At 43.8% G+C, this 26,534-nt stretch overlaps 2 protein-coding genes and 4 non-coding genes across 17 annotated transcripts; 1 reads left to right on the top strand and 5 right to left on the bottom strand.

Annotated features, from left to right (window-relative positions):
- RFC4 (replication factor C subunit 4) lies at positions 1 to 20,394 on the top strand. Of its 2 annotated transcripts, none has more exons than XM_002716452.6 (11): positions 1 to 160; positions 1,808 to 1,958; positions 3,704 to 3,782; positions 10,152 to 10,231; positions 13,743 to 13,862; positions 17,800 to 17,943; positions 18,357 to 18,477; positions 19,009 to 19,134; positions 19,898 to 19,978; positions 20,056 to 20,172; positions 20,248 to 20,394. In XM_002716452.6, the coding sequence occupies exons 2-11, from the start codon at positions 1,828 to 1,830 to the stop codon at positions 20,341 to 20,343; spliced, it is 1,095 nt and encodes a 364-aa protein (XP_002716498.2). In that variant the 5' UTR covers positions 1 to 160; positions 1,808 to 1,827; the 3' UTR covers positions 20,344 to 20,394. The 2 variants fall into 2 exon arrangements, with proteins under 2 accessions (XP_002716498.2, XP_008264794.2); XM_008266572.5 differs by having other exon boundaries at positions 71 to 284.
- On the bottom strand, positions 20,390 to 26,534 carry EIF4A2 (eukaryotic translation initiation factor 4A2). 11 transcript variants are annotated; one of them, XR_011388026.2, is made up of 12 exons: positions 26,409 to 26,534; positions 25,672 to 25,717; positions 25,449 to 25,581; positions 25,024 to 25,163; positions 24,075 to 24,243; positions 23,884 to 23,993; positions 23,494 to 23,637; positions 23,061 to 23,198; positions 22,737 to 22,826; positions 22,431 to 22,510; positions 21,895 to 22,007; positions 20,390 to 21,174 (listed from the first exon to the last, which is right to left on the bottom strand). XR_011388026.2 is itself a non-coding variant. In XM_051859170.3 (11 exons), exons 2-11 carry the CDS (start codon positions 25,693 to 25,695, stop codon positions 21,030 to 21,032), a joined length of 1,173 nt encoding a protein of 390 aa, XP_051715130.1. In that variant the 5' UTR covers positions 25,696 to 25,717; positions 26,409 to 26,534; the 3' UTR covers positions 20,390 to 21,029. The 11 variants fall into 11 exon arrangements, 4 of the variants coding, with proteins under 4 accessions (XP_051715130.1, XP_002716499.1, XP_089188213.1 ...); XR_011388027.2 differs by having other exon boundaries at positions 21,899 to 22,007; XR_518467.5 differs by having other exon boundaries at positions 26,473 to 26,534.
- LOC127483075 (small nucleolar RNA SNORA4) lies at positions 22,565 to 22,708 on the bottom strand. The gene has a single exon (XR_007909041.1). It is a non-coding gene; the product is annotated as a small nucleolar RNA SNORA4 (small nucleolar RNA).
- On the bottom strand, positions 22,884 to 23,017 carry SNORA63 (small nucleolar RNA, H/ACA box 63). Its single transcript, NR_033236.1, has one exon. It is a non-coding gene; the product is annotated as a small nucleolar RNA, H/ACA box 63 (small nucleolar RNA).
- LOC127483097 (small nucleolar RNA SNORA81) lies at positions 23,280 to 23,457 on the bottom strand. Its single transcript, XR_007909060.1, has one exon. It is a non-coding gene; the product is annotated as a small nucleolar RNA SNORA81 (small nucleolar RNA).
- On the bottom strand, positions 25,265 to 25,332 carry LOC127483100 (small nucleolar RNA SNORD2). The gene has a single exon (XR_007909063.1). It is a non-coding gene; the product is annotated as a small nucleolar RNA SNORD2 (small nucleolar RNA).

Raw genomic sequence — 26,534 nt, 5'->3', positions numbered from 1 at the left:
TCACGTTTAAATCTACCACCGCACGCCCGGAAACCAGGGCCTCCGCGGGCGGCGCGCGCCCTGGCCGGAAGTGACGCGTTTCGTGCCCGCGGATTCCCGCGCTGCACTTCGCGGCAGTTCCGTGGCGGGAACCGAGGCTGCTCTGGGCACGGCGTTGGCTGTAAGTCTCCAGGGCTCGTTACTTTCGGGTTGCGGGGCGGAGCTGAGCCATCGCGAGCATCTCCTCTCTCGCTCCCGGATACCCCAGGAACGAGCCGGCGGCTGAGAGGCCCAGGCTGCGCCAGGTACCGGCACTGGGAAGCTGGGCTCACGTTGCGTGCTTGCCTTCGCCCTCCCCACGCCTGCCGTCGGTGCCCCAGTGCGGTCCCGGCTGGCCACCGCCTCTTCCCGCGCCTGCAGCCTGGGGAAGCGGGACTCCAGGGCGCCCTGCTGCGGGCCGTGCTCTGTTTAACAGCCCGCGGCAAGATGCAGTAGCCCAGTAAGGTTAGAAAGCTGGGCTGCTCGCGGGTCTGAGCAGTTTGCTTCGTTTTACGAGTATTTACTCATCTGCCACGCCCCGAACTACGTGTTTACCCACCTTCTTTTATTTAATTTAACTTGCCTTATGTAGTAAGCCTTAGCTTTATTTGCAGGTAGGGAAACAGACTCATGGATGCCCTGTTCATTCACCAAATACTATGAACCAGGCACTATTGTAGGCACTGGGATGGAACAGCAGTGAAATTAGAATTGCTAATGCAATAGCTAATGCTAGAGGTTTTCAGGCAAGTTATTTTGTTGTTGTTGTTGTTTGTAAAGATTTATTTGAAAGTCAGAGTTACACACACACACACAGAGAGAGAGGTCTGCCTTCCGCTGGTTCACTCCCCAATTGGCTGCAGGGCCGGTGCTGTGCAGATTGAAACCAGCAGCCAGGAGCTTCTTCCGGGTCTCCCACACGGGTGCTGGAGCCCAAGGACTTGGGCCGTCTTCTGCTGCTTTCCCAGGCCATAGCAGAGAGCTGGATGGGAAGAGGAGCAGACAGGTCTCAAACTGGCACCCTTATGGGATGCCAGCGCTTCAGGCCAGGGCGTTAACCCGCTGCACCACAGCGCCCTGGTTTGTTTTTGTTTTTGTTTTTAATCCCTAAAACAGTCTGAAAGAATGTTTACCTAAATGTTAGTGGTAGTTAACCTGGGTGGGATGAATTTGTTAAACTCCCCTCACTTTCTACACTGGTGCTTTGATTTCTTCAAATGAGCAGGCTATCAGAAAAACAGCTGTTTCCATTTTAGCTCCACCCTCCCTTCCCCACAAGAAAGTCTCCGAAGGCAAGCGTTGGCTCAGCCAGTGAACTGAATGGGCCTTGAATGGGGCTGTCACACACACAGAAATGGGCCTTCACAACCATGGCCCAAGCACTCCTAAGGGCTGGGTTCATTTCAGGGTTTGAGCTAGAGTGGGACCCAGGACTGAAATGGAAGAGAACGTAGAAGCTCAATACAGTTTGATTGTTAGTGATGTCATGTTTAATTTGCTTAAAATTCTTACAAAGTTTTTCTTGCAACTTGACTTTGGAAATTTTGCTGACTTACAAGTGGGCTTTGTTTTCTAACTGCTTCACTGTAAATAGAGTCTAAGTTCCTTAAGGATTTTGCCCTGCTGTATGTCCTGTAGTCCACAGGACAACACATTCAGAGCGTCGGGAGGTCTGGGGTGCTGTCGTTTGGTAAGTGGTTCTTGACTGCCTTTGTGCAGAATGGTTGTGCATTTAGGCTGCGCTTTCTTATGATGTTTCAGAAACGTTTTTTCCTCTTCTACCCTGCAGCTGGTCAGAGTGAAGTAGCCATGCAGGCGTTTCTCAAAGGCACATCTGCCAGTACTAAGCTGCCACCGACCAAGGATCGAGGAGTAGCTGCTAGTGCAGGAAGCAGTGCAGAGACCAAGAAAGCCAAACCCGTTCCGTGGGTGGAGAAATAGTAAGAGTGCTTACGTTTCTGTTGAAATGACTAATACGTTGCCTCTCTACCCAGTTCTCATCACTCAGTTTTTACTTTGTTTTATTTAAATGTCCTTGAAAATCACCCAGTTAGTGTAAGTCATAGGGTCTTGGAACTCACAGGTACTTGGGAGAGATGTAGTTTAATTCCTTTGTTTTATAGATGAAGTAAGATCTTTTCTACAAATAAGATCTACCATTTTAGGAGTGGGATCAGAAGTGAAGAAATCAAAGTTCCTGTAACCTGGCTGTAAGTCTTGGTCAGGGATTGTCCTTAAATCCAAATAATCTGGTCCCTTTGCAGTACTAATAGGTGGGGATTGTTGAGTTTTATTTTTATTTTTGGCAGGAGCACTTGAAGTGGTGTTTAAATTAGTATCAGCTAAGTGATTTTATGGCAGGTAATTTTATCCACTGGATGTAGCCTCAGTTATTCCAAGGGTTTGCAGATAACTTGGCCAAATAAAGCACTCATGTTTTGCTTGGCGCCAGTGGTGCTTATGAATTTTAAATTAAAAAATTATGCAGGGGGTGGGGAAATGGAGATTATTTTTTGTCTTCTCAGGAGATCAGGATCACTAGGTGTTGCTCATTTGGGAAAAGCTAGGTGTCCTCAGTGTGTCACAGTCCAGCTGTCTTCTTATGCCTTACATGCTGCCTTCCTCACTTATTATCTGCCTAATCCCTGCAGCTAGATTTGAATATGAGACCCTGCTTTATAACATACACAGGATTCCCTAGAAAATATCACTGGACATAATTCCTGCCTCTCATGAATTCAGTTAATTGGAAGAATATGGACCAAAGAAAGTTTGATTAAGCTGAAAGCTTAATTTTAGTGCTGAGAGTATAACTTTGGTCTAGCTTCTCCTAAAATCACTAATGACATAAGATGAAAATTATATATTATTAACTTCATATTGGTTAAACTTGTTATTAGCTCTCCATAAAGTAAATAAGCCTTCTTTTAAGTTGGTATTAGCACAATAACAACATATTATGCATACATATTTAACTAATATTAAACAAAATAATTCCCTACCCTTTGGTTATTAAGTTTTTCCTCTTCAGCTTAAGTTTATTCTTAATTGTGTCAGAATATAATATTACTTTCTCAGCAAGTGTTCACTTTATTTAACCAGTTAGCATTTGAAATATCCTTTTGCTTAATTTTTTTAAGCATAACAGATACAGGCAACACAGATAGGAAGTGAAAAATTATTTTATTTCTAATTTTTTTAAAGATTTATTTATTTGAAAATCAGAGTTACACAGAGGGGATGCAGAGAGAGAGGGAGGTCTTCCATCCGATGGTTCACTCCCCAATTGGCTGCAATGGCCAGAGTTGCGCTGATCCGAAGCCAGGAGCTAGGAGCTTCTTCCAGGTCTCCCACACGGGCGCAGGGGCCCAAGGACTTGGGCCATCTTCTACTGCTTTCCAGGCCATAGCAGAGAGCTGGATTGGAAGTGGAGTAGCCAGATCTCAAACTGGCGCCCATATGGGATGCCAGTGCGTTAACCCGCTGTCCCACAGCGCCAGCCCCTATTTTATTTCAATATATATTTGCTTAACATAAATATGAATGCGGTTCCCACCTACTTAAAATTGTGAAAAGTTCTCATTTCATTACCAATATATAAGAATTACCATTGATATTTTAGCAGAAGGGACAGAGACTTCTCTAGCCATTGTATATGCTAAATAACCTCTCTCTGTCTCCCCAGTCGCCCAAAATGTGTGGATGAAGTTGCTTTCCAGGAAGAAGTGGTTTCCGTGCTGAAGAAGTCTTTAGAAGGAGCTGATGTGAGTAGCAGATGGTGTTCGGCATCATGAGAAATTTAAGATGCAATTTATTCACCCTCTTCCTTCTTTGTACCCGCTTGCCTCCAACAAATACCATGCTGTAAGGTCTTTTCTGACTATTCCTACATTGGTGATTAGTTCAACAAATTCTAAGCTTCCTATTCAGTCCTGTGTGGCATCGTTATACAGTATTCAAGTAAAGACCACTGAATAAGATAGACTAGATCCTCCCCTTTCTGCCTTTTTTTTTTTTTTTTTTTTTTAAGATTTATTCATTTTTATTTGGAAGACAGAGTTACAGAGAAGGAGAGGCAGAGAGAGAGAATCTCCCATCTACTGGTTCACTTCTCAAATGGCTACAACGGCTGGATCTGGGCCAGTCTGAAGCCAGGAGCCAGAAGCTTGTTCTGGGTCTACCAGGTGGTTGCAGGGGCCCAAGGACTAGGGCCATCTTCTGCTTCTCCAGGCCATAGCAGAGAGCTGGGTTGGAAGTGGAGCAGCCGGGACTAGAACCGGCGCCCATATGTGATGCTGGCACTGCAGGCAGTGGCTTTACCTGCTATGCCATAGCACCAGCCCTACATCTTGGATTTCAGATGAGAGATGCTCATCTGCTGGCTCACTCCCTAACAACCAGACCAAGGCCAGGCTGAAGCCAGAATCCTGGAACTCCAGCTGAGTTTCCCACACGGGTAGCAGGTGTCCAAGCACTTGTGCTATCATATGTTGCCTCCCAGGATGCATTAGCAGGAAGCTGGATTGGAAGTGGAGTAGCTGGAACTGGAACCAACACTCCAGTATCAGATAGGAGTGTCCCAAGCGACAGCTTAACCTATTGTACCATGACACCTGCCCCCTTATCCTGTTTTAAGTAATTTCAATTATATGTGATATTTACCTAGATGAATCATTACAAATGTTGAATTGTTCACAAATCAAAATAATAGTATAACCTTAAAAACCAGGAAGTCTAGGGTATTTTTAAAATAATGAGTCTTATAGTCTTAAACCTTATAGGCCGGCGCCGCGGCTCAATAGGCTAATCCTCCACCTGTGGTGCCGGCATACCGGGTTCTAGTCCCGGTTGGGGCGCCGGATTCTGTCCCGGTTACCCCTCTTCCAGTCCAGCTCTCTGCTGTGGCCCAGGAGGGCAGTGGAGGATGGCCCAAGTGCTTGGGCCCTGCACCCGCATGGGAGACCAGGAGAAGTACCTGGCTCCTGGCTTTGGATCAGCGCGGTGTGCCAGCCGCAGTGGCTGTTGGAGGGTGAACCAACGGTAAAGGAAGACCTTTCTCTCTGTCTCTCTCAGTGTCCACTCTGCCTGTCAAAAAAAAAAAAAACCTTAGGTTACCAATGTTAGTAGTCTTCTAATTAACATTTGTCTTTGTTTCGGTTTATTCATTTATTTGGAAAATAACTAATATTCTGAGAATACAGATGCAAATAGAACAAATAAGGCTCCTTCTGGGGCCGACACCGTGACTCACTTGGTTAATCCTTCGCCTGCGGTGCCGGCATCCCATATGGGCGCCAGGTTCTAGTCCCGGTTGCTCCTCTTCCAGTCCAGCTCTCTGCTGAGGCCTGGGAGGGCAGTGGAGGATGGCCCAAGTGCTTGGGCACCTGGCTTCTGGCTTCAGATCGGCGTAGCTCCGGCTGTAGCGGCCATTTGGGGGGTGAACCAACGGAAGGAAGACCTTTCTCTCTGTCTCTCTCACTGTCTGACTCTATCTGTCAAAAAAAAAAAAAAAAAGACCAAATAAGGCTCCTGGCCTTTTTGAGTTTATTATGTAATGAGGTAGACATTTTACAATTAAGTCAGCTATTCAATAGCAATAAGTAGATGCTAAATGCAACAAGTACAGCAAAGCCAGATACGAGTATAGGAGAGAAGGTCCACTTTACATTGGATGGTCAGAGAAGGCTTATGACTTGTAGTGCATTAGTTTTGGGATATTTGTGTATATGTAATGAGACAGAAGTTTGTGTATGTGTAGTCACAAGAAAGAAGGGATAGCTTCTAGGTTGAGGAAAGAACATATGCAGAAGCCAGGAAGTACTTAGTTGTTGGAGGCCATTGTAAGCTGGAGTCTAGAAGGTGAAGGAGGTAGTGGGCAGACCACAGAAGTATTCTTAATTTTAAAAAGTTTATTCAGGGGCTGGTGCTGTGGTGTAGTAGGTTAAGCCACTGCCTGTGGCACCAGCAACCCTTTGGGTGCTGGTTCATATCCTGGCTGCTCCTCTTTCAGTCCAGCTCTTTGCTTATGGCCTGGGAAAGCAGCAGCAAATGTTCCAAGATTTCAGGCTCCTGCACCCATGTGGGAGACCTGGAAGAAGCTCCTGCTTCAGATCAGCCCAGTTCTAGCTTTTTGCAGCCATTTAGGAAGTGAACCAGCAGATGGAAGACCTGTCTGTAACTCTGCCTCTCAAATAAGTAAATAAATCTTTTTTTATATATATTTATTTTTTTTTATTTTTTTGACAGGCAGAGTGGACAGTGAGAGAGAGAAAGAGAAGGGTCTTCCTTTTTTCTATTGGTTCACCCTCCAATGCCGCTGCGGCCGGTGTACCGCCCTGATCCGAAGGCAGGAGCTAGGTGCTTCTCCTGGTCTCCCATGGGGTGCAGGCCCAAGCACTTGGGCCATCCTCCACTGCACTCCCTGGCCACAGCAGAGAGCTAGACTGGAAGAGGAGCAACTGGGACAGAATCTGGCGCCCCAACCGGGACTAGAACCCGGTGTGCCGGCACCGCAGGCAGAGGATTAGCTTATTGAGCCGCAGCGCTGGCCGTAAATAAATCTTTAAAAAAAAAATGTATTTAAAAGAGAGACACAGAACTTCTGTCTACTGGTTCACTCCCCAAATGCCTACAATGGCCAGGGGTGGACCAGACCAAAGCAAGGAACCCAGAACTCAATTTGGGTCTCCGACATGGGTGGCAGAGACCCAAGTCCTTCAGCCAGCACCTGCTGCCTTCCAGGGTGTGTATTAACAGGAGGGTGAAGTCCAAAGCAGAGCTGGTACTTGAACCCAAGCAGTGCAGTATGGGGTGCAGGCATCTTCACTACTGAACAAACACCCACCTCCATGAAGTCCTTAAAGGCCATGGTAAGCAATATAGGTTTGATTGTTTTTGCTTTTCTTAGTGGAGTGTGAAACCAATAAATAGTCTTAAATAGCAACAGAGTGGTATCAGACTTGGGAGAACAACAGAGGAAGGTAGATGATTAAAGAGGAGCAAGTACACTCATTGGTTAGTTTCCTGTATGCAATAATTTCCCTCTATGAAAAAACATTTGAAGATGTAGTTTCATAGAATTTGGAGCTTAAGGGATTGATGCTGTGGCACAGTGGGTTAAACTGCCACTTGCAATTCTAGCATCTCCTATCGGAATGCTCTGTTTCTGATACAGCTACCTGCTAATGCACCTGGGAAAGTGGTGAATGAAGACCCAGTACTTGGGTCTCTGCCATCCATGTAGTAGACCCAGATGGAGTTCCAGGCTCCTGGCTTCAGCCCGGCTCAGCCCTGGCTGTTGTAGCCATTTGGAGAGTGAACCAGCAGACAGAAAATCTGTCTGTTCTCTCATGCTGCCTTTCAGATAAATAAATCTTAAAATTTAGAGCTCATTAGTACATTTATTAATCTTCTCCACATATCAATTGCCTCCTTGATGGGAGCCAAGTTGGCTAGTTTTAAGAAATAAAAGAAGGTACTTGCTTAGGCCGGCGCCGCGGCTCAATAGGCTAATCCTCCGCCTTGCAGCGCCGGCACACCGGGTTCTAGTCCTGATCAGGGTGCCGGATTCTATCCCGGTTGCACCTCTTCCAGTCCAGCTCTCTGCTGTGGCCAGGGAGTGCAGTGGAAGATGGCCCAAGTCCTTGGGCCCTGCACCCGCATGGGAGACCAGGAGAAGCACCTGGCTCCTGGCTTTGGATCAGCGTGGTGCGCCGGCCGCAGCTCACCGGCTGCAGCGGCCATTGAGGGGTGAACCAACGGAAAAGGAAGACCTTTCTCTCTGTCTCTCTCTCACTGTCCACTCTGCCTGTCAAAAAAAAAATATATATATATATACTTGCTTAATTTTTTCAAGAATCAGTTTTAAGAGCATACACCACAATAAGACATATGAGAGTGTGCTTCGTATATCTTACCCTTTCTGCTTCTATTGAATTCTCCGTGGTACATGCAAGTATCCTTACAGAGCACATAATCATGATGTGGGACTAGGCCTGGTGTTTAATACAAAGGTACTTCAAAAACTTTTTGGAAAATGAAATTAAAAGGTAAGTTTAAAAGGTAAGTTTATTTTATTTTTAAATTTTATTTAGCTTTAAAGATGTATTTATTTATTTGAATGAATTAGGACTTCCATCCTCTGATTCACTCCCCTAGATGGCTGCAGCAAAGCCAGGCACTTCATCCTGGTCTCCCAGGTGAGTGACCCGGACCCAAACACTTGGGCCATCTTCTGCTGTTTGTCCCAGGCCTTTAGCAGGGAGTTGGGGGCTGGCGCTATGGCATAGTGGATAAAGCTGCTGTCTGCCTGCTCCTCTTCCGATCCAGCTCTCTGCTATGGCCTGGGAAAGCAGAAGATGGTCCAAATCCTTAGGCCTCTGCACCCACATGGGAGACCAAGTGGAAGCTCCTGGCTCCTGGCTTTGGATCAGCCCATCTCCGGCTGTTGCAGCCATTTGGGGGAGTGAACCAATGGATGGAAGACCTCTCTCTGTCTCTCTGCCTTTCTGTAACTCTGCTTTCAAATAAATAAATAAATCTTCAAAAAATAAAAATAAAGAAGTGGAGCAGCCAGGACATGAACTGGCACCCCTGTGGGATGCCGGTGTCACAGACGGTGGCTTAACCCACTATACCACAATGCCAGCCCCCCAGTTTACACCAATTTTATGAAGTACCTTTTTAGATGTTTAGTTTCCTTTTTCAGTATTTCTGTTCTTAAATCTTCAGCTCATTCAGTGTCTTGATTTATCTCCGTCAGTCCTTTTTCCTCAGCATTGTCCAAATCAGTACTGTTTTGGTCTCTTTCCTTCTTGAAACAGCTCACACCTCTGTAGAATATAAAATCTCACCTAGTCTTGAGCAAGGGAGTATGTAGAGAACTGACAGAGGCCTGAGGTTCCCCTCAGAAATAAGATGGTTCTAATTCTAGTTTTGAAAATTTCACTTAAGTAGATAAGTTATACAAGCAAGCATAACTATTCAGTTTAAGAGATTAGAAAGACATTGTCGGGGCAGGCATTACGGCACAGCAAGTGAAGCAGTGCAGCCTGGGCTGGAGTCCTGCCTCCACTTCCGAGCCATCCTCCTACTGCTGTGCACCTTGTGAGGCAGCAGAGTGCGGCTGGAACACCTGCGTCCTTGCCACCCATGTGGGGGACCTGGATTGAGTCCCCAGCTCCTGGTGTCAGCCTGGCTCAGCCCTGGAATTGCAGGCCTTTGGGGAATGAACCAGTGCATGGAAGATACCTCTCCTCTCTGTCACTAACTAAACTTTTGAAAAAATACTTTGGGAAAAAGTGGGGGTATATGAAAGAGCAATATTTAGAACTGTCAGCCCTATGATATCAATTATATTGGACATCTTAATAAGACATGTACCGGGGCCAGCGCTGTGGCATTGAAGCTTAAGCCTATACCTACAGTGCTGGCATCCCATCTCCAATGTGGGAGACCCAGAAGCAGCTCCTGGCTTCAACCTGGCCCAGCCCTGGTCCTTGCAGCTATTCAGGATAGGTGAACCATCTGATGGAAGATCGATTCTCTCTCTCTCTCTCTCTTTCTCTCTCTCCCACTTCCTTCCTCTCTCCCTCCCTCTCTCTCTCCCTCTGCCCCCCACCCATTTCCCTCTCGTTCTCTCTGTATCCCTGCTTTTCAAATAATCTTAAAAAAAAAAAAAAAAAAAAAAGAGGCTGGTGCTGTGGTGCAGCAAGTTAAAGCCCTGGCCTAAAGCACCAGCATCCCATATGGGCACCAGTTCTAGTCCCAGCTGCTCCTCTTCCAATCAAGATCTCTGCTGTGGCCTGGGAAAGCAGTAGAAGATGACCCAAGTCCTTGGGCCCCTGCACCTGCGTGGGAAACCTGGAAGAGGCTTCTGGCTTCAGTTCGGCATAGCTCCAGCCATTGCGGCCATCTGGGGAGTGAACCAGCAGATGGAAGACCTCTCTCTCTCTCTCTCTCTCTCTACCTCTCTGTAACTCTTTCAAATAAATAAAATAAATCTTAAAAAAAGAGAGACACATGTACCCTCTCTATTAGGGAAGTCATTGAAATGTTCTAAAGATACTTTTAGTCATTATTTTCATTTTTGTGCCACAATACAATTTATTTTTTAAAAAATTTAATTTCTACAGCTCCCTAATCTGTTATTTTATGGGCCACCTGGAACTGGGAAAACATCCACTATATTGGCAGCAGCTAGAGAACTCTTTGGGTAAGTTGAAATACTTTCTCTCTCTCTCTCACTCTCTCAGACCCAACACCACAAAAACTCTGGTCCTAGTGATTTTTCTCTAAAGATTTGAATTTAGCTTCTCTGTGGAATGATTGAATTTGTTTTTATTTCTGAATTTTTGAAATTAGTTCAGTGGGCTCATTTTGTTTCTCTTCCCCAGTAAATTAGCTTGCTGCATCTTTTATGACCTTCCTTCTGAATCTTACTCAGATGTACAGCAAGGGAAGCTGATTTTTTGTGTCTCTGTCTTCATCCTTTTGGAGTCCAAAGGCCCAGGTTTTTTCCAGTCATGCTGATAGTCTCATCACCTCTTCATGATTACGTACACATTGTGTGGCTGCATGACAGAATCTGCTGTTTCTGTTGCTCCTGTCTGCACCACTCCTCTGAGTTCATTCTGCTCTGAACTTGCTAGGCCCTGCCTTGACTGGCCAGGCCAGCGCCTTGCTCTCTAGCCACTCGAGCATAAGCAGACTGGGTAGTTGTCCATGTAGTATGTTTCCAGATACACCAGAAGATCTTCCTGTGAGCCACCTTCTTAGATTCTTCATGACTGTCTTGGCTTAGGCGACCATTCTAGAGCCCTTTACGTAGAAGTAAAAGATAGTGGCCCAGGTCTGATGTCCATGAAACATGCGCCAGTATAACAAAAGCTATCTTGAATTTAGCCGTATTTTTTGTATGAGGCTTACGGCCAGAGTATATCTTAAAATCCTACACATGAAAACAATTAGATGCCTCGGGGCCAGCGCTGTGGTGCAGCGGGTTAAAGCCTTGGCCCAAAGCGCCGGCATCTCATATGGCCTGGGAAGGCAGTGGAAGATGGCCCAAGTCCTTGGGCCTGACACCAAAATGGGAGACCTGGAAGAAACTCCTGGTTCCTGGCTTCAGATCAGCGCAGCTCTGGTCGTTGTGGCCAACTGGAGAGTGAACTGGCGGATGGAATACCTCTCCCTCTCTCCCTCTCTCCCTCTCTCCCTCTCTCCCTCTCTCCCTCTCTCCCTCTCTCCCTCTCTCCCTCTCTCCCTCTCTCCTTCTCCTCTCTCTGTGTAACTCTGACTTTAAAATAAATAAATAAAAATCTCAAAAAAAAAAAAAAAATTAGATGCTTCTAAAAGAACCAAATATGTAAGGAGAATTAGCGGTGCCGTGGCTCACTAGGCTAATCCTCCGCCTGCGGCACTGGCAACCCGGGTTCTAGTTCCGGTTAGGGCGCCAGATTCTGTCCCGGTTGCTCCTCTTCCAGTCCAGCTCTCTGCTGTGGCCTGGGAGGGCAGTGGAGGATGGCCCAAGTGCTTGGGCCCTGCACCCGCATGGGAGACCAGGAGGAAGTACCTGGCTCCTGGCTTTGCATTGGCGCAGCGTGCCGGCCGTAGCAGCCATTTGGGGGGTGAACCAACGGAAGGAAGACCTCTCTCTCTCTCTCTCTCTCTTTCTCTCTGCCTGTCAAAAAATACAAAGACAAAAGGAAAAACTGCTGTTAGCCTAATATTTTATTTACTTGATAGCAACTTTTTTTTTCTAATTTAAAGTACACAGAACTGCTCATCAGAAAGTTTGTGGTTAATGTATATTCTGGAAAAACTGCATGGATTTCAGATTTTTTGCACCAAAATAAACTTACCTTTGATTTTCCGTAAACTTTTTGCAGTACTTTTGTATACGTAGAAGAAAAGACTTAGAAGGAAGTTTCAAAACAGTGTTTTGAGAATATGGCAGTTATTTTTATCTTCTTTTGATTTCTCAAGCTTGTCTACCATAATATGCATGTTACTTTTAGTAACCTTTAAAAAAACTGATTTTTAAAAAATCTCATGTTCCCATTTATTTCTTTATTTATTTGAGAGACAGAGCTCCCCATCCACTGGCTCACTCCTCAGATGCCACCAGCAGCTGGGGCTGAGCCAAAGCCAGGAGTTGGGACACTCTCCAGGTCTCCCAGGTGGGCTTCAGAAGCCCCATTAATTGAGCCATGCCCACTGCTTCCCAGTGTCTGCATTAGCAGGAAGCTGCAGTCAGGAGACAGAGGCAGGCATCTGTCAAACCTGGACACTCTTGGTACAGGGTGCAGGCATCTTAACCACTGGGCCAAATACCCACTCCCTGTTCATGTTTTAATCTTACAGCTCTCTTTTCCTAAGTTTATGAACAGAGAGAGGGAGAGACAGAGATATCTTTTTTTTTTTTTTTTTTTTTTTTAAGATTTATTCATTTATTTGAAAGGCTGAGAGACAGAGAGAGAGGTCTTCTGTCCGCTGGTTCACTCCCCAGATGGTCACAACAGCTGGAGCTGGGCCAGTCGAAGCCAGGAGCCAGGAGCTTCTTCTGGGTCTCCCACATGGATGCAGGGACCCAAGGACTTGAGCCATCTTCTACTGCTTTCCAGGCCATAGCAGAGAGCTGGATCAGAAGTGGAGCAGCTGGGACTTGAACCAGTGCCCATATGGGATGCCGGCACTGCAGGCGGCAGCTTTACCTGCTACACTACTGCGGGGGCCCCAACAAACTTCTGTCCATTCCCCAAATCTCCACAGCAGCGGGGGCTGGGCCAGGTCCCGGAGCCAGAGACTCCATCTTGGTCTCTCATGAGTGGCAGGAACCCAAGAACTTGGGCCATCATCTGCTGCCTCCCAGGTGCATTAGCAGGGAGCTAGGTCAGAAGCACGGAGTATCTGGGCTTGGAACCCACACTCAGATACGGCATGTGGCATCCCAAACAGCAGCTTTACCCACTGCACTACAGGACCTGGCTCTTGTAATTTTCCTTATAGCAACCAACCTATGGAAGTAATTCAAATTATACTATATTTTAACACATTTAAAACTATCTAGGGGGCTGGCATTGTGGCATAGCAGGTTAAGCCACCTCCTATATGGCTGCTCCATTTCCAATCCAGCTCCCTGCTAATGTGCCTGTTAAAGCAGCAGCAGGTGGCCAAAATGCTTGGGCCACTACCACACACATGGGAGACCTGGATGAAGTTCTTGGCTCCTGGCTTCAGTCTGGACCACCCTGGCCGTTGTGGCCATCTGGAGAGTAGATGGAAAATTGCTTGCTTGCTTTTGCTCTCACTCTCTATAGCTCTGCCTTTCAAGTAAATAAAATGAATCTTTAAAAAAAAAAAAAAAACCTACCTAGATATCTAATAGAAGAATAAGTAAATTATGGTTCAGTCATAAGGCGGAATATTATACAGCCATTAAAATGGTTTTGTTAACATGGCAAGATGTTTATTATACAATGCTAAGTGGAAAATTGATTTAAATGTGTATGTTATGTAATAAGTGTGTGTGTGTGTGTGTGTGATGCATGGGAAAAAGCCAAAATGTTAACTGCCTGGCTCTGCAAGAGAGAATACAGAAGTGACTGTGTTCTGTCCAGGTTGTACTAGATGGTTTTCAAACTTGCAAATTGCACAAGTGTTAAAATGGTACATGAGCTTGGATTCTTTTTTCTACCATGTTTTATATTTTTTTCTTTTTTACATAGGCCTGAACTTTTCCGGTTAAGGGTTCTTGAGTTAAATGCATCAGATGAACGTGGAATACAAGTAGTTCGAGAGAAAGTGAAAAATTTTGCTCAATTAACTGTGTCAGGAAGTCGTTCAGAGTAAGTAAACTTGCTTTTTCCTCTTCAAAGCATATCATTATATGTTTTAAATGCATACAGTGGTTATTAGAAGACAAACTAGCCCACTGTGGTCGTGTGATGCCTTCCAACATGTTACGAAGAAGGCTGTCACCAGATGTGGCTCCCTGTCTTCCAGAAGCTGTGAAAGATGATTTTTTTTTTCTCTGTAAATTACTCAGTTTCGGGGCCGGCACTGTGGTGTAGTGGGTAAAGCTGCCGCCTGCAGTGCCGGCATCCCATATGGTCGCCAGTTCAAGTCCCGGCTACTCCACTTCCAATCCAGCTCTCTGCTATGGCCTGGGAAAGTAGTGGAAGATGACCCAAGCCCTTGGGCCCCTGCACCCAAGTGGGAGACCAGGAAGAATCTCCTGGCTCCTGGCTTCAGATTGGAGCAGCTCCAGTTGTCGCAGATGGAAGACCTCTCTCGCTGTCTCTCTGCCTTTGCCTCTCTGTAACTCTGCCTTCAAATAAATAAAATTTTTTTAAAAAAATTACCTAGTCTCAGGTACTAATAGAAATAACCATTCTATTATAATAGTGAATTTTAAGTTCTCAAGGGTTTCTACTGATAGTTTGTCTAAGAAGTTACAAGCTGCTTCAAAAAGTTTATGGCAAATAGAATTAGAATGTAAATTTGTTTTGGTGCCAAGAGATTTTGAAATCCATGCATATATGGTATTCTTTAAAAAGTTCATGCAAAGTTTGTATTATGAAAAAAACTGCATGTATTTTAAAAAACTTTTGCACTAAAAATAAACTTTTTTTTTTTTTAAGTCAAGTTACTCACAGAGAGGAGAGGCAATGAGAGAGAGAGAGAGAGAGAGAGAGATATCTTCCATCTTCTGGTTCACTCCTCAATTGGCCACAGTGGCCGGAGCTGTGCTGATCCGAAGCCAGGAGCCAGGAGCTTCTTCTGGGTCTCCCACGTAGATGCAGGGGCCCAAGGACTTGGGCCATCTACTGCTTTTCCAGGCCATAGCAGAGAGCTGGATCAGAAGAGGAGCAGCCAGGTCTCGAACCAGTGCCTATGTGGGATGCCGGCACTGCAGGCGGCAGCTTTACCTGCTATACCACAGCACCAACCCCTAAAATAAACATTTAATTCTGTTTTCCCACGAACTTCTGGAAGTATCTTTATATTTCTCAAATTTGATTGGTGGTGTGCACTCATAATAAAAATCCTGAGTTTTATAGTTGTGTTAGGAAAAAAGTTACATCTTGTTAGCTATCTCTCAATGGTATTTCGTCATTATAGTGCCCATTTAAGTTCTTACCAAACTGGGCCTCTTAGAATGAAAGGATATAATATTGAAAATTAAAGTAGGACTGTCCTGCCTGAGGTAAACAGGAATTTAGTCAACTACTTGTGCTCGTTAGGTGGCAAAGTTCCAAGATTCAGTGGTTTTTTTGTTTGTTCTTTAAATTTATTTGAAAAGTAGAGTTATACAGAGGGACAAAGAGAGAGAGATCTTCCATTTGCTCGTTTATTCCCAAAACAGCAAGGGCTGGGCCAAAGCTAGGAGCAAGGAGCTTCCTCCTGGTCTGCCAGGTGGGTAACAGGAGACCAAGCCATTGGGCCGTCCTCCGCTGTTTTCCCAGGCACTTTTCTCAGGGATTTATATTGGAAGTGGAGCAGCCAGGGCTGGGACCAGCATTCACATGGGATGCCAGCATCACAGGAAGTGATTTAACCTGCTGCGTCACAACACTGGACCCAAGATTAAGTTTTAAGTACCTGGAAATATATTTAAATTTTACATCAGAGCACATTTCAAAATTTGCAGACAGTGGTTTATTATTTCTTATATCCTCCTTGATTTGAGATAATAACAGCCTCTGCAGCACTCAATTTCCTCTTCTGTGAGTTAACTGTAAGATCTCTGAGAGTCCCTTCTGCCTTTAATATTTAAAAATCCATTTTCTTGATAATATTTTCATTTAGTTGTATTAGTGACATTTTTGGTTGGAGAAAAATTTTAATGGCTGATTATCAAAATCAGTGTACAGAAAGTGAAAGTCCACAAAGTAGGAGAAGGTATTTACAAATCATTGATCTGAAAAAGGACATACATACCCAGAATACATGAAGAGCTCTTAAAACTGATTAACAACCCAATTAAAAGATGGTCAAGGGATTGGAATAAACATTTCTCCAAAGAAGATATACAGGTGGCCAACAGCCCATGAAAAGATCTTCAATCTCATTAGCCATTAGGGAAGTGAAAATCAAAACCATGATAAGATGCCACTTTGCATTCAGTAGTATGGTTATAATTAACCAGACAGAAAACAGCAAATATTGGCAAGGATGTGCAGAAACTGTGACCTTCATACATTGCTGAGTGGAACGTGTAATGGTAGTGCTTCTCTGAAAAGTTTGGCAGTTCCTCAAAAAGTTACCCTATGACCCATACTCCGAGGTACATGCCTACAAGAAATAAACGTGTCTGCTTAAAGATTATTATATCATTATTTCTGATAGCCAAAACATGGGAGAACCCAAATGTGTACTTGATGAATGGATGAATAAGATGTGGTGTATTCATTTACCATAGCATTCAGCAATAAAAAGGAATGCAGCCACGACACTCTGTACAACATGGATGAACTCTGAAAAACTTAAGAGGGGCTGGCATTGTGGCATACCAGCTTAACTGCCACCTATGATACCAGCATCCCATACAGGCGTGGGTTCTAGTGCTGCTGCTCCACTTCCAATCTAGCTCCCTGCTATTGGCCTGGGAAAGCAGCAGCAGATCTTCAGGCCCCCACACCCAGGTGGGAGACCTGGAAGAAGCTCCTGGCTCCGGACCAGAGATCAGCCCAACTCTGGCTGTTGAGGCTATTTGGGGAGTGAGCCAATGGATGGAAGATTCCCACCCCCACCCCCCACCCCCCACCTCTCTGTAAACTCTGCCTTTCAATAAATAATAAATCTTTAAAAAAAAAAAGTAAGGTGCTAGCCTTATGAGATGTCAGAATAGGTAAATCTTTTGAGACATAAAATAGACTAGAGATAACTTAGAGGTGGGAGAATTGGAGGTGTGACTCCTAATGGGTACAGAGTTCTTAGCTGGAGTAAAAAGTTCTCCCAAAATTAGACTGTGGTGATGGTTACACAACTCTGGGAATTCAGTCATCTCCCTTGTTGCAGTTTGAGTTTTGCTTTTTTTATTTTTAAAGATTTATTTATTTAGAGAGGGAGACAGAGAAATCTGTCCGCTGACTCATTCCATAAATGCCTGCAATAGACATGGCTGGGCCAGGCCGAAGCAGGAGCCAGAAACTCCAGCCAGGTCTCCCACGGGTGGCAGGAACCCAAGTACCTGGGCCATCATCTGCTGCCTTTCTGGTGCATCAGCAGGGAGCTGGATTGGAAGCAGTGACGGGACTCTATCCAGGCACTCTGATATGAGATATCATGCCACAGGGCTCCTCCTGGTTTTGCTTTTTGGGGTTTCAGTAACCCACAGTCATCTAGTCTGAATGTACTACATGGAAAATTCTAGAAACATTTCATAAGCTGTCTTGGTTATCAGGTTGACTGGAGTATCACAGTGCTTATATTCAAGTAACGCTATTTTACTTAATAGTGGCCCCTAAGTGCAAGGGTGGACGCTGGCAATTTTATTACAGTATATTATACCTGTTCTGCTATCATTAGTTGTTAACCATACTCTGCCTGATTTTTAAACTGAACTTTATCATAGGTATGTCTATATATGAAGAAAATAGATTCGGTGTTGTCCAGTTTCTGGCATCCATTAGGGATGCCTGAGGTGAGGGGTCTACTGTATACTAGAAAGCACTGTCTTGTACATATAAAGTGGGTAAACTGCATGTGTATTATATCTAAGCCATGCTGTTAAAAACAACATATATGTTAGTGTTCAATTCCTGTGTTTCTCTGAATTAGTGGGAAGCCATGTCCTCCTTTTAAGATTGTGATCTTGGATGAAGCAGATTCTATGACCTCAGCTGCTCAAGCAGCTTTAAGACGTACCATGGAGAAAGAATCAAAAACCACCCGGTTCTGTCTCATCTGTAACTATGTAAGCCGGTAGGTATATCGCCCAAAAGATAAGTATTAGACAGCCTTATTTTGGTATCTTCAATTTGGAGGAGAAAAAAAATTAAATTTTTGGAGGCTGCACTTTGTCATGCATCAAATCGGGGTTTTGTTTTGTTTTTAAGATTTATTTATTTATTTGAAAGTCAGATAGTGAGAAGAGACAAATCTTTCATCCACTGGTTCACTCTGGCTAGGCCAAAGCCAGGAACTTCATCTGGGTCTCCCATGTAGGTGGCAGGGGCCCAAGTACTTGGGCCATCCTCCATTGCTTTTCCCAGGCCATCAGCAGGGAGCTGGATCAGGAGCATATGGGATGCCTGTGACACTGGTGGTAGCTTTACCCACTATGCCACAACGCAGCACAGGTTTGTTCCTGACTCGTTTTTTGTAATCTTTTGCAGAATAATTGAACCCCTGACCTCTAGGTGTTCAAAATTCCGGTTCAAGCCTTTGTCAGATAAAATTCAACAGCAGCGATTACTGGACATTGCTGAGAAGGAAAATGTTATAATTAGCAATGAGGTAAATACTGATTATTATTACAATTACTGATTGCTTTGATGAATGCATGAGACCCTAAAACAGTTAAATGTATTTCCTCAGTCCTGATGCTAATTCTTCAGGAAACCTAAGTTAAATGAGCAACAATAGGAATATCTAGGAATCACACGGTTTAGCTTTTGGTCACTGTTTCGAGATTTCAGAGTCCCAACCCAAAACTGAGGGGGATTTCATACATATAACACAAATTCTGCAACAAATCTCTAGTCTCCTACCTAATACTGTGCTGTCTCAAGTTATAGGAATATATAAGGCCTTAGTCATTATAAGAAAATTTAACTACGATAGAGAAGTTAGAACTGTCTTTTTGTCTCATCCCTAATCCTTCCACTGGACACATGCTTTGTCCATGAACTCAGTTACAATAGGACAACAGGACTGATGGTATTCTTCCATACACAGAAATGATGGCATGCCCCCCCCCTTTCATTTTATTAAAGGAAAATGCCTTAATTGGCCATCACAGGTTAAAAACAACTCTTTTCTCTTCAGGGAATAGCTTATCTTGTTAAAGTGTCCGAAGGAGACTTGAGAAAAGCCATTACTTTTCTTCAAAGTGCTACTAGACTCACAGGTGGAAAGGAGGTCACGGAAAATGTAATCACAGACATTGCTGGGGTAAGAACATAGGATAATTCTGCAATTTTTAGGTGGCTGTAAGGGGATTTTCACCCAGTTAACACTGTCAAATTATACTTTAAAATTTTACAAGTAAATGTACCTTTGTGGTACTTAAGATTTTTCAGCAGATAGGTTTCACCTATTTTGCCAGAGTTGGTCATTCCTTGTGTATCCAATGAGGATTGGTTTCAGGGACCCACGGGTCCCCAAATCTTACCAATCCCTTTATACATAAAATGCTTTGTTAACTAGTTAATACTGTACTACTTAGTAAATACTGATAAAATTTGTGCATTCAGATCAGTACACACCTTCCCCCTTACTGAGCGGTGATGTAGAAGCCACGGATGAAGAGGCTTGATTTTAAGAGGCACTTCCAATTTACAGAAGTCATTTGAGTACCTGCCATACTACCTTGTACACTGTGAACTTAGCTGGGAAATGACTTGAGTAATCAGTGTTGTCGACTTTCCAGTTCCTTAGTGGCACCTTTCCATGGAGGAAAATTTGGAGAAAAGGGACTTTGTTGATTTTCACTACTGCCATGGAGAATTGTCACTGGAGTACCTCAGGGTCAATAAAAAGGTTGGGCTCCAAGTCCCCCAACCACTGGCTAGAGGAGCTGCTTATTCCTTAGACTATATACAGGAACCCCTGTGACTCAGGCCCATAGGGTTTTCAGGCTAATTCCTGCACAAGCTTCCTATTGAGTACTGCTTCTGCCAGTTAATACTACTTCAGAAACCAATGACTTTTCTAGGTAATACCACCAGAAACAATCAATGGAATATTTGCTGCATGTCAAGGTGGCTCTTTTGACAAACTAGAAGGTGTGGTAAAGGTAAGATTCGGCTCATTAACTCTGGGTAAAGGAAGAAGTGACCCATGCTCCCATCAACTGCTGCCTTTCTGTTGTAGGACCTAATAGATGAGGGTCATGCAGCAACTCAGGTTGTAAATCAACTTCATGATGTGGTTGTGGAAAATGACGACCTCTCTGACAAACAGAAGTCCATTATTACTGAAAAATTGGCTGTAAGTAGGCACTGCTTTTGCACATGCTTATTTGGGTCTACCTGAAAGAACACTAACATCTTGTTTGTATTACAGGAAGTTGACAAGTGCTTAGCAGATGGCGCTGATGAGCATCTGCAATTGATCAGCCTTTGTGCCACTGTGATGCAGCAGCTAACTCAGAATTGTTAAATTTTGTAACAGATTTTTTGGAATGTAAATAAAGTGACCAAAAACCTTAAAGTGAATATACAATTTATTTAACATTCAAACTTCATTAAGACATGTGCAATATGGCAATTTTACTGGGAGTTTAACCCTACCTAAGATATGATTGCTTGCTGGGGCTAGCAACAGGGTCCAGTTCACACTTAGCACTAATTAAATACTTTATTGAATAAATACAATACCAAACAAAAACGCATTCAAATGCTTTCTTAAAAAAAAATCAATTTCAAAGGCCTTTCTATTCAGGCTAATGACAAACACAATAAAGGCAGATATGCTAGTTTAACATAATTGGCTGATTTTATACAGCACTTATACCTTTTAGTCCACAAGTATATTATTAAATGATAGAGAACATCTAATACAACCATTTCTACAGAACTAGGAAATAAATGTCTAAGAAAGAAAGATTTTACAGACCCCATCTTTTATACCCACCCCAACAGTCTAACTCTAAAGAGGAATAAGCCAATGACTTTCCTCACAAGAGCTCACGACTAATGTCGCTTTGCTATCAAAATCTGTATTTCTGATCCGTTATGAGCATTGAGACAAGATTCAAATATTCCCAAAGAAAGAAGCACAATGCACGTTGTGATCGCCTATTCAGCAACAGCGAGCACTGCATTCAAACTATCTCATCCCAGGAATTAAATAAGGTCAGCCACATTCATGGGCATTTCCTCCACTGTAGTATTGTAGAAAGTCTCAATGTCACGAAGAATCCTCTTGTCTTCTTCAGTAACAAAGTTTATAGCCACACCTTTCCTCCCAAATCGACCCCCTCTGCCAATTCTGTGTAAGAAAAAGAAAGCAGCAATCAGAATACTTCTCATGCACTTGTGAACTATTGAACATGACGATCCACTTGTTAATCATCAGCTGCTGTTTACTTATCAAGGTTATAGTTCGTGCTAATTGGAGCACTACCTGCTAATCAATATCTAGAGAAAAAAATCTTCCTTTGCAGTTAGTGCCAAAAGGATTCAATCAAGGCTTTTCTGGCTGCAAAATGAGATTTTCAGGCATCTTGAGCATTATTATAATAAAGCAGATGACAGTACTGTGTTTGGGGTAGTGAAATTAAAGCCCATACCAAAGTGGGCCAGCCAAGAGCAGGTGTCAGCCTGGGACAGATGTAAACACCAGGGATAAAAAGAACAGTTATGTAATCCATTTCGACGCTCTTCTGGAACTGTAAACTGCAAATACAAATGCTACAAGGTTAACTATTTCCTGAAGTTTACAACTTTCTTCCAGTGGGAAAAGAAAGATTTGGTATGGTGACCCAAACTTATCACTGCTTTTTTGCTCAGTTTCACACGTTGTAACTGAAAATTACTCAAACGTGCTTACCGCCTAAACGGCTCTCTACCTTCCTTCCTGCTAGAAACCGGACAATACAAACCACCTAGCAAATTCTCCCTAATAGAACTGCTCAAGTACAAAATGCCCTGGCTGGAACAACTTAAAAATATCAAATAATCATGACAAAAGAAAAACAAATATAAATACCGACTCGCTCTTTATTCAAACAGTGTGCTGTTTCGCTTATGATTCCACGTCCTAAATTACGTCAACGCCGTTTCTGAGTGCCATCTCGTCTCATCAACTGCTGCTATCGACTCCTGTATTTTTTAAAAAGTCTTTTTTTACATCATATAACAAAGCACAATTCAATTTATTTAGGGATAAAGCCACTATAACTAAACCAGGGATCACTCAAAATGCTACCAGACGACACCAAGAAAATCCCAACTACGGAAGAATCACCAAGAAAAAAAAGCACATGGACACAAGAGCATCACTAAAAATAAGCTCAAACATAAGCTAAGACCAACAGATCTAAAACAACCTCATCTGCATCTATGTCCACAATCTGGCAACAGTTTTCCCACTTTGTTCAAACCAATCTTCCCAACACAATTTTAGATGCGTTCTAAGTTACTGTCCATTTTTACTCCATCTACTCTGATTTGGCATTACCGTTTAAACACAGAAAAAAAAGCAATTTATTAATTTTACCAAGTGTCAAAATGACATCTTCTCACCTGTGAATATAGTTTTCACGATTGGTAGGTAGATCGTAGTTTATAACCAAAGACACTTGTTGTACATCAATCCCACGAGCCTGAAACACAATGATGTATGTTTAAAATTCCCCCCACCCCAAAGACCCAAATGTACTGTAGGCCACAAGATAGTAGTGAACTATACTAAATGGTATAAGCCCACTGTGGAGTGTGGTCTTTTCTTTACTCTCCCAAATAGCCAAAGTTGGTAAAGGTTATTAACAAAACCTTCCCCCCAAAATGTTAACTTTTGGTAGATTTAGGAAGGAAGAAGTTAAGGCATACCAACAAGTCAGTAGTGATCAGAACACGGCTTGATCCTGACCGGAATTCTCTCATGATGACATCTCTTTCCTTCTGGTCCATGTCACCATGCTGCAAATAAAACCAACCTTTATTCAAAAATCACTGCTCAGGTCACTGAATTTATCAGCTTGTATGAGACCAAGCGTCCCTGGCTGCTACAGGGATAGAGCAGACAGGTATAGTAAGAAACAACCTTACTTTGAGCAGGGGGAACGACAACACAGCACTAAACAGCTATATTGTAGTCTGAATCCTGCTTCAATGTAAATACTGATGTTAATGTTAAGTTAAAACACCTCTTACCAGAGCAGAAACTGTGAAGTCCCTGGCATGCATTTTCTCAGTGAGCCAGTCCACTTTGCGCCTTGTATTGAGAAAAATAACAGCCTGCGTAATGGTCAGTGTTTCATACAAGTCACAAAGTGTATCCAACTTCCATTCCTATGGGATTTCAAAGACAAAAGATTTCAAAGACAGTCAGTTCATTTTCAGTATGATCAGTCATGAAATTTACTCTCAAAAACATATTGCACCAAATTTTAAGACAAAGGACATTGGACATTAAGAAAGAGGTCCACCCCAGTCTTTACAATCTAGTGCAGTTACTCTTCTTCTTGTGTGTACTCTGCTAGCATTATTACAAAAACCAAGACATGGTCCTAGTTTCTGCAATTTTAGCACAGTGCTTATACAAGAAGGTTAAAGTGTACATTTTTATGTTTAACAGATAAATTACCTCTCTTTCAACATTAATATAGAACTGTTTGATTCCTTCAAGGGTCAATTCTTCCTTCTTAACCAGAATTCGAATTGGATCTCTCATGAATTTTTTGGTCACTTCTAACACATCAGTTGGCATCGTGGCAGAAAGCAACACAACCTTCAAAAGACAATGATGGCACTGTCATACCAGCTGGTAGCACAACTTTCACATTTCACATTAAGACACTAGAAAAACAGACCAAGTGTCTGTCCTACTATGAAATGGTAGGTAGACAGATAATTCTGCATCAAATGTTGTATAAGCAGGGGGAACAATAAAACACTTCAGTTATGTTCTAACTGCACCTGTGTTAAATCTAAAACTTTTGGTATCAGACTTAAAAGAACACTTTAGAACACTTACCTGAATACTGGTATTTAGTTTTTGAAAAATCTCATAGATTTGATCCTTAAACCCTCTGCTCAACATTTCATCTGCTTCATCCAAAACGAACATTTTGATCCATTTTGGAGCTATTAAAAAAAAAAGATCATTTGACTTCTTTCCTGCTACAACAGTTAATATGTAAAACTCTCCTAAGGGAGAATACTTACAAAGGTATCTTCTGTTTAACATATCAAATACTCTCCCTGGTGTACCAACAACGATATGTGGTGCTTCTGCCTGCAATTTTTGCATTTCATTCCTAACGTTTGTTCCACCAATGCAGGCATGACAAGTTGCTCCCATATAGTCTCCAAGTGCCAGAATTACCTTTTGGATCTAAAAGCCAAAATCGGTAATTATTATCCTGTAGGGCTGCAGTTTCTATGACTAACTGCCAAAGCATAATGGCAAGTTATCTGGTCTGCCAATAGCTTTTATGCATGCACAGCAAACTACTTCCAAGCTTAAAATGCAGACTAACTGCTTCAAGAATAAAATTCCCTGTCTTTCTTATGCCTCAAACTGATCCTCTTGCCCCAGATTATCTGCTAGGCAACTAAAAAAAAAAAAAAAAGGAAGCACATCCTATCTTATTCTTCATTATGTAGGAAAGGTGTAAATATTGATTAAATTCTGTTAATTACAGCTAGGACAAATGTTGGTCATTTTCCCCACAGGGAACTGTACCTTTTTATGATCTTGACCATAATAAAGCCTGTGGCTTTATTAGGAAGGTTTACTTCAAAGCCAATTTAACAGTAAGCTTTGAAAACATAGCATGCAACAGATGCATCACAAACTACTGAGACAGTCAAATGGTAACATGTCACTGCAGTTTTCATGTTGCACAACTGCACTTGAACGTAAGGAAAATGGATATAGGAATGGGGTATCCTGAACAGAAAGCTTCACAGCCTCAGTCTGGGGAGACAACCCTACACACAGTACCTAGACACCCAGTTCCTATGTAACCTCCAACAAAAACTCCCTGCATGCATGGACAATTAAGAGGGCTCTGACAGGACTAATTTACCCTAAATTTTAAATTCTTCACAGTTGTGAAACCTGAAACCTATGCAACACGCAAGCAGTTTTTTTGAACTACACTATCAATACCTGTTGAGCCAGTTCTCTGGTGGGGGCCAATACTAGTGCTTGGGTCTCCTTGAACTCAATCTCCAACTGTTGCAGGATGGAAATAGCAAATGTGGCTGTCTTGCCAGTACCTGACTGAGCTTGAGCAATCACATCATACCCTAAAAAAAGTAGGATACATATTTACCGATCCCACATCAAATTGTCACTTCTACTTCACACCATGTATTCCATTTGGAACATAAATTATGCCCCAATAATCAAGTGATCAGCAATGAGTATTCTGTCATTTCAGGTCAGTCCCGAAAGATGATTGCCATCATTTCACTTTAAGGAATACAAACAGGTGCTAGTCCCCCACAGGTTCCGCTCCCTTTTATGGTCCAGGTCTATCATTAACAGTGAATTCACTTTCTGTTTTTAAATGCTAGAGAGTTTTCTTTTACCTTTAATGCAAGGAATAATAGCTCTTTGCTGAATAGCTGAAGGCTTCTCAAAACCGTAAGCATAGATGCCCCGAAGAAGAGACTCCTTTAAATTCATATCATCAAAGTTATCAACAATCTCATTCCAGTTGCTCTGTTAAGTTTAAAAAGAAGTTAAATGGGATAAATGAGATGCGCGCGCACACACCTTTGCAAGGCTTCAAAATCCACACCCATTTCTCACCTCGATGACACCATCGGGGTCCATTCCCTCTGGGCCGCCATGTTCTCTGCGGGCAAGTACACAACAGCAGTTAAGACAGCTCCCAAGCCGCCGCCACCCGCCTCGCCTCGGGGCCTGCCCCTACGCTGCCCAGAGAGCAAACGCAGCCCGTGTGCGGGCCACGCAACGTCCCGGCATGTCTCCTGCGGGAGAGCCCCAACGCAGGCCCCGCCAACACCAGCCCCTTCCCCCCGGGCTCTCCCGTTTTGGCGACGAAGATCTCGCGAGAGCTCCACGCGCTGAGCTCCGCCCCTGACACTGCGCAAGCCGGGGTGATTGACGCGGCCGGGGCGGCCCGGCGAGGGCAATGCCAACGGTTCGCCCCCAGCCCCGGTGCCGGTCCAGTCCCGTCTCCTTCCGGGCACGGCGGAGTGGACCCCGCTGCCCCCACTGCCCTCAGGCTGAAGCCCGAGACCAACTCGCGCCGTTGACCGCAAAGAAAGCGTCGGCCCCTACCACCCCGTTCCGAATGCGGATTGGGCCACGGCTTTTATTTAAGATATGTACCGTGTTCCGCACGGCGAGGAGTGAAGGCCGAAATTTCTAGACGTCTTTGAAAGGGGAGACCGCTCCAATTCCGTAACTCGCGTCCCCCTGCAGTCCTACCCATCATGGAAGCTTCTCGAAGGACTCGGGGGTTATTTGTAGCCCACGAAAACACCCGTGAGCCTGTTGCTTCCTGCCCTCACAGCACTCACCACAGCCTCCCTGGGCGCCCTCTGACCTTCACCACAGAACACCACCGCCGAGAGGCCGCCATACCTGTTGTAGTCCGCAGAGCCACCAGACATGTCCGAACAGCCACTCAGCGCCCGACTGAAAAG

This window comes from Oryctolagus cuniculus, chromosome 4, assembly GCF_051225735.1.
Source record: "Oryctolagus cuniculus isolate XC-2025 breed Fujian yellow rabbit chromosome 4, ASM5122573v1, whole genome shotgun sequence".
In the NCBI taxonomy this organism is placed as follows: Eukaryota; Metazoa; Chordata; class Mammalia; order Lagomorpha; family Leporidae; genus Oryctolagus; species Oryctolagus cuniculus.
This window is presented reverse-complemented; position numbering and strand designations above follow the sequence as displayed.